The sequence below is a fragment of the Leptonychotes weddellii genome, chromosome 1, assembly GCF_054177405.1.
Source record: "Leptonychotes weddellii isolate Sample4059 chromosome 1, ASM5417740v2, whole genome shotgun sequence".
Classification (NCBI taxonomy): domain Eukaryota; kingdom Metazoa; phylum Chordata; class Mammalia; order Carnivora; family Phocidae; genus Leptonychotes; species Leptonychotes weddellii.
In genome coordinates, this window is record NC_138369.1 from 5,109,397 (window position 1) to 5,116,210 (window position 6,814).

At 63.1% G+C, this 6,814-nt stretch overlaps 1 protein-coding gene across 1 annotated transcript in view; it reads right to left on the minus strand.

The window, feature by feature from the left end:
- Positions 1-314: 314 nt before the first annotated feature.
- PNPLA6 (patatin like domain 6, lysophospholipase) overlaps positions 315-6,814 on the minus strand; it is an 18,354-nt gene continuing 11,854 nt past the window's right edge. Inside the window, exons 21-33 of the mRNA XM_081805336.1 lie at positions 6,763-6,788; positions 6,453-6,675; positions 6,073-6,255; positions 5,768-5,886; positions 5,433-5,589; positions 5,030-5,146; positions 4,873-4,942; positions 4,319-4,435; positions 2,210-2,511; positions 1,283-1,399; positions 959-1,055; positions 726-835; positions 315-610 (exon numbers count right to left, since the gene is read on the minus strand). Of these exons, the coding sequence (XP_081661462.1) occupies positions 536-610; positions 726-835; positions 959-1,055; positions 1,283-1,399; positions 2,210-2,511; positions 4,319-4,435; positions 4,873-4,942; positions 5,030-5,146; positions 5,433-5,589; positions 5,768-5,886; positions 6,073-6,255; positions 6,453-6,675; positions 6,763-6,788 (1,713 nt within the window). The 3' untranslated portion in view covers positions 315-535. The remainder of the gene's footprint in view (positions 611-725; positions 836-958; positions 1,056-1,282; positions 1,400-2,209; positions 2,512-4,318; positions 4,436-4,872; positions 4,943-5,029; positions 5,147-5,432; positions 5,590-5,767; positions 5,887-6,072; positions 6,256-6,452; positions 6,676-6,762; positions 6,789-6,814) is intronic.

Here is a 6,814-nt window from a genome sequence, read left to right on the forward strand (position 1 = left end):
CCTGCACACAGTAGGACCAGCCGAGCACAGAGGCTGCGGAAATCTAGTAAGGAAAATGAGGGGTGCCAGGGTGGGCATCCAAGAATATCTGTGATCCCCAGATCCCCCCTGTGGTCTGAAGCCAGCACTGAGTGGGACTACGGGGCAATTCTGAGAGAGCACTGACAGTGGGGGAAGCTAGCTGGGCCTGAGGCTGGGCACGGCATGTGGGTACTGTGACAAGCTCAAGGCCGTTTGGGCCTCAGCTCCAGCCATCCTGGTCACGGAAGGTGGGGCGAGGTGCCCCTCCGAACCCAAAGATGACACGAGGCCGCTTCCAAGAGGGCAAGGTTTATTGGGAGTGACTGATCACGGTCATCAGTGCAGTGTGGCCCCTCCCCCTGGGGGCAGGGCAGTCCAGTGTGTGGGCCCCAGGGGCCTGGCGTTCCAGGGGGACCCAGGGGGGTCGCAGGCATAGCAGCAGGCAGAGAAGGAGTGAGCCACCCCCACAGGGCTCAGCCCCAGCCCAGCCCCAGGGGGACCCCTCTCGAGGTCCTCAGGCCTCCGCAGCTGAGCTGGGAGGGTCCAGGGGCAGACAACGCCGGTGCCGGAGAATGGACTTCTCCTCCTCCTGCAGGGACAGGAGCGCCACACGCACACGTCACACAGCACGGGACACTGGCACTTGTGCCTGCCTCCGCCGTGTCACCCCCACCCCGTGGAGGGCCAGGGCCACCCACTCTCACCATCTCGGACGCAGTGCTGGGGCTCGCACCCTCGGGAGAGCCTCCCTCGTCCCGCGAGCAGTCAGGGCCTACGTCCTCCTCATACTCCGTCAGGCAGTCCGATTCCTCCCCTGGAGTCCGGGAGCAGGGCGAAGTGAGGGGGTGCGGGCTGGCCCGACATCTCCAGCCATATCCCACAGATCCCAGCTCCAACCTCCCCCCCCCCGCCCCCGAAGGTGGCCTTGGCCCCTCACCGTCAGCACAGCCGTCAGAAACGTAGCTCGTGGGGGGCTCAATCCGGGACACGATCTCCGCCAAGTCGGTGAAGCCAGAGCTGGGGAAGGCCAGCACCTGTGGAGTGGCGCAGGTGAGCATCTCGGGGGGACTGTGGGGTCCCGGAGTGTCAGGGGCTGTGGTGTCTTGGGGACCCTGAGATCCGAGGGGGAGCCCTCTGGTCTGAGGGGCTCTGCTAAATCCAAGGAGGTCTGGGGTCATCTGAGTTTTTGGGGTGCCTCAGCCAGGCTGGGGGAAAGCTCTGTTGTTAAGAGTGGCCCCACTGGGGTAGGTCCCAGGCTTACGTCTGCGCGGCGGCTCTCGTTGAGGTCGGCAGATCGCCGGTCTGTGAGCATCTTTTCAATGACGTCGCCCCGGCTCCAGCCCCCAAACACAGCCTTCCCATACTGGTAGCCCACATCCTGCCGGAAGGGAGGAGGATGGAGCCGGGCCTGCAAACACCCCTCCCCTAACGTTTTCTCTGCCTCCCCTTCTCTGCTTATCTCCATTCTGCTGACCCTTCCTTAGCCCCTCAAGAGCCCGATGCTCTGGAGGGAGCTGGCATCTGAGGCTCAACTTATTTCCGAGCCAGCCACGTGTAGCACACCTGTCCCCAAATTCCTCATCCTGTGCCCCTGCCAGGCCTGACCCATCAACCTCTCCACATTCTTTCCCCCTCAGCCCCACACAGTGCGCCAAGTGCCAACTGGCATGAGACCACGGTGCGTCAGCTTATCTCAAGGTCTGCAAACATGCCAATACCGCTGCACCCATCACCATCTCCCCAGCCCATGACAGACATCACTAATCCACCACGGCACACTTCAGCTCCCGATCAGTTTCAGCGGCCGTGGGCTGGGACGCACTTTTCAGATCAGTGGCTAGTGGCCCGCGCACGGCTCCACGCTGCACCCATGCCTGTGGCAGACATGACTAACGGATCGCCTGTTCGCATTCCCACCCGTGCGGAAATGGCGTTAGAAACCTCTCATGTGCTCCGGGCAGTGCAGCCAGCACCTAGCAGGAAACTTAGTGCTTACACAGCACATGAACAGCCCCGTTCCCTTGCCACACTCACCGCAGGCATCACAAATCAATTACCAATCTGCTCCTCACGGAGCCCATTTGGGAATGGAGCCCTACAATCCTTCCCCCTGGGTCGCTCTGGGCTTTAAGCAGTAAAGCTTTGCCAGCCCACCACACTGGCACCGTGCCATCCCCACCCCGCTCACATAGATCTGGTCGAACTTCCCGAAGTCCATGGTCTTGAAGCAGTCGATGGGCGGGCGCAGGTACTCGCAGTAGGAGCTGGACTTGACGACCTCCAGCTGCCGCACACAGGACACATAGGCCAGGCGGGACTGGATCTCGGCCATGTCTGGAACCTTGATCTTGTCTGCCCAGGGGTTTAGCCGCTTCCACAGCAGCCACCAGCCAGACAGGCTGTCCCCGTAGGTGCTGAGGTCTGTCTCATCCTGGCTTCCCACATCAATGGCGATGACCGTCTTGGCACCCATACTGCGGGCGATGTCAGCTGTGGGGCGGGGGGTGTGGGGGGGAGGGTCAGCAGGCAGCTCCCCACCAGGGCCCAGGGCAGAGAATGTTCAACCCTGTCCCACAAACACCATCATGCAAATGGTCACACACAAAAACCCATGCAAACAACATGCTGGTATGCAAAGGGCACGGACTTCCAGGCCTGTGATGTTAAGGAGGTGGGGTCCGACAGTGGAGCTTTTAGGTCTGGGGGACTGGGGCCAGAGGGATGGGGCAGATGCAGGCAAAGGGACAAAGTTTTTGGGAAAAAAAGACACCAGGTCAGACACATGGGGGGACAGCGGCATGGAGGGGAGTCCTGTGGAGAGATAAAGGTTGGTAAGGACACCAGGAACCAGAGACACAGGAGGACAGAGTCAGAGAGGCAGGGAGTCCAAGCGACAGAGGCGTGGAAGTCAAGCCACAAGGGAGAGAAATGCAGGGAAAGAGAGACAGCAACAGAGATTTTCGGGGGAGAAAGAGATATTAGAGATCCAGAAGGAGAGAGAATCTGGGGGGATATGTGGGGCTGAGACGGTGACAGAGAACGATGACCAAGAAAAAGGACATTCAGGAAAACAGGACAGAGGCGTGAAGGGTGGGTGATGGCCCTGTGAGGAGGGTGGTGTGTCTGTGGGTTTGTGTTTGCATGTCCGTGTGTCCCATGGAGGGTCCCTGAGTGGGTCTGGGAGAGCCTGGGGGCATGGGGACAGGGTCCTATAGCCAGGCCCAGCCCAGGAAGATACCCAAGTCTCCAGCAGACTTTGCACGAGTCCCTCATGAGCTAATCTGTGTGTCTAGGAACATGTTCCCACATCTGTGTGCCTGCACGCATCTCTGTTGTCTGTGTGTGTCTCCTGCCTGTGTGTGAACACGCACGCCTCCGGGTGTGTCTATAGCTCTATACACACACCAGGGCCTGAGTGCATTTCAGTCCACACGTGTCTAGATCAACCTGTGGATCTGCCTACACCCGCTCACGTGTGTGCAGCTGTTAGCGTGTGCACCCGCACAGAGCCTGCACGGCGGGGAGTTGGCAAACTTTTTCTGCAAGGGGCCAGAGAGAAGATAAGTTTGGCTTGGTAGCGAAGTGGCCTCCCTCCCTACTCTCAACTTTGCCCCTGTGGCACAAAGGTGGCCACAGATGAGACGCAAACGACTGGGTGTGGCCGCGTGTCAATAAAACTTTCTTTAGAAAACCAGGCAGGGGGCTGGATTTGCTGGAGTTGGCTGATCTCCGGCCTCCAGGACCGAGAGTGTGTGTTCAGCTAGCACACACGTCTACTTGTGTGTGCTCGCCTCCGGGCACGCGAAATTTTCAGTGGCACCGCCGGCCCACCGCTCGCCCGCACACGTGAGGGCAGCAGGTACGCAAGCTCACCGTGGACCCAGAGGTGCCCGCCGTGTGTGTGCGTGCGCTTGTGCGCGTCTGAGGCAGCGCGCAGCGTGTATGTGGCCAGCCTGGTGGGCAAGGACACGCGCCCGATTTCAGGGGCACAGGGGTCTGGCCACGTGCACGTGTGGGAGTACGCTATCCGCACTGTGAGCAGCTGCGAGAACGCGTGAGCCCAGCCGGGGGTCCCACGGTCCCCTGCATGCTCCTTTCCGTGTGCGCACGTGTGTCTACGTGTGTCCATTCACGTGAACACAGCCCGTGGAAGCGCCTTCCAGCTCCACACGCTTCTGTCCTCGGGCGCTCCCACGTATCTGCCGCTGCGTGAGCGTGCGCGCGCGTCCTCCCGGGCGCCTATCCGGGCGTGCGCCTGGACATGTGCGCGCGTGCGGGCGAGCGGGCAGCCACTTGCCTGGCAGGTTGTTGATGTAGCCGCCGTCCATGAGGAGGTGCCCGTCCTTCGGGTCGCACAGCGGTGGCAGGTAGCCCGAGAGCGTCATGCTGGCGCGGACGTACCGCCACAGGGAGCCTGCCCGGCGGGACACACAGACACAGACACGCACAGACACGCTCAGACAAGCTCGGAGGCCCGGCCAGCCCGGTGGGCTCGCTGACCTGGCACGTTGTTGACATAGCACCCGTCCACCAGCAGGTGCCCGTCCTTGGGGTCGCAGAGCGGGGGCAGGTAGGGGCAGTAGGAGGCACTGGCCCGGACGTAACGCCACACGCAGCCTGCGGGGACGGCGTGAGGGCGTGAGGCGCCTGACTCCTCCCCCAGCCCCCCACCCCTGAGGAGAGACATACCTGGGGCCTCTGGGGCATTAGTGGGTGATGGTTAGTGCTCGGCAATCGGGCCAGGGTGGACGGTCACTCATGTTAACAATGTCCCAGATGCTCGGCTGCCCTCCCTGCACCCCCTCCCCCCCAGCCGCAGAGGTCGTTGTGGGGTCGGCTGGGGGCACCCACCATCTTTGTGGACACGCATGGCCGAGGCGGTGATGTCCGTGGTCACGTTGAAGTACGGCAGCCACAGGTCCTGTGGGAACAGGGACCAAGCTGGGAGAGGAGTGGGGACTCCCGTGGGGAGCGGCGGGGACAGGGCAGGCGAGGGCGGAGGGCACACCTCAATCTGCTTGTCCTGGAAGACCCGGTGGATGCTGCGGTTGAAGGCCGACCCGGTGAACATGGAGGTGACAGGGTACGTGAGGTCCAACACCGGCTCCATCACCGAGGTCATGCCCTAGGGGCAAGGAGGCAGGCTGGGGTCGAACGGGAGTCGCTTGGGGTCACTAACGAGGTGGTCACTAAGGGTCCTGACTGCTCCAGCCGGGGGGGGCGGGGGGTTGGGGACTAGGGTCACTAACCAGGAGATCACAAGAGGTCGGCAAGGTCCTGGAGGTATTGCCATGAGGGTCCAGGAGGGGTTCACAGATGGAAGTCAGGAACAAGGCAGAAAAAGCCCAGGAACCCCTCGGGGATCAGCTTTCAGGGTGCTCCTCCAGTAGGTGCCCCCCCACCATACACACCTTGGCCCACTCCCGGGCCCGCTGCTTCGTGCGACTGGCGCTCCGCTCCTCCGCGTACAGGGCCCCAATGAAGGACCCGATGGATGTGCCGCCCACCAGGTCGACAGGGACACCTGCCTCCTCCAATGCCTTCAGCACGCCGATGTGCGAGCAGCCCCTGCAAGGGAGACAAAACCCAGGGGCCCACTGGAGACCCCCAGGTCCCGCCCCCTCCCCAGCTCCCCCGTCCCCCCACCTCCTCCACAGGCAAGGAAGGAGTGCCAGCCGCACCCCTCAAGGGCGGTTCCCTGGGAAATAAGCCCCACCCCGCAGGCACCCTGGCCCCGCCCCCTCACCTGGCCCCGCCCCCGCCCAGCACCAGGGCAATGGTGTTGCCGGTGAGCACCCGCGCCAGGCGGGAGAAGTCGCTGTGCCGGTCAGCGCGCCTGGAGAAAACCTTCTCGTAGAGCTCGTGCTGGGATGCGGGGGGGACAGAGAGGCGACGCATGAGGATGGGGGTGCAAGAGCCAACGTCTGGACCTCCACACCACCGCTCCTGCCCCCACACGTCTCTAAGCCCACCGCTACAGAGGCCCCGCTCCCGAACGGTCCTAGAGGCTGGTGGTCCCTGGGAAGGCTCCTCTCCAGGCACGGCGCTCACCAACTTGGCAGGGCTGCGGCGGGAGAAGAGGCGGCGTGGACAGCGCAGATGCAAGTGCCCCGAGCACCAGCTGCGCATGTTGAGCCACTCCACGGTGCGCGTGGGGCCTGAGCCCTCCTCCCGGTGCAGCAGGACCAGCTGCTTGAGCGCGCGCACCGCTGTATTCTCCAGCATCTGCTCCAGCTGGGGGGGAACAGAAGGTGGAAGTCACTAATCCTCGGTCATGACCTCCCCGCCACCCACCCCCCACCCCCGGCTGAGCTTGGGTCCCTGCTTGCCTAGCCCCACGGTGAGGGTGCACGGGGCCTGCTGCAGGCACCGGAGGGCAGGGGACGAGGTCCGGGGGTGGGGGGAGGGGTCACTGTGCACGGTCTCTGGACCTGGCCGAGAGTGGGCTCCTGGTCGCCCAGGCCCACGATGAGGATGCAGTCGGCCTGGCGCAGGCAGCGGACGGTCCAGGGAGTCAGCGATGCGTCAGTCTGGTAGAGCACGATGCGGTGCGCGTCCTCCTGCTGGGCCAGCCATCCTGACAGCCGGAATTCTTGGATGCTGGGACAGGGGTGGGGGTGAGTCATCCCAGGGGGCTGGGCAGGGGTCCCACACCTCCCAGAAACCATGTAGTTCCATTACTGGGAGGAGGGGAACTTAGACACCCAGGCCCCCACATGTCCATGCCCCATGGTCTCCCACTGACTGAATGGATGGGGCACATGCTCCTTGGTTCACAGCCCAGGACTCAACC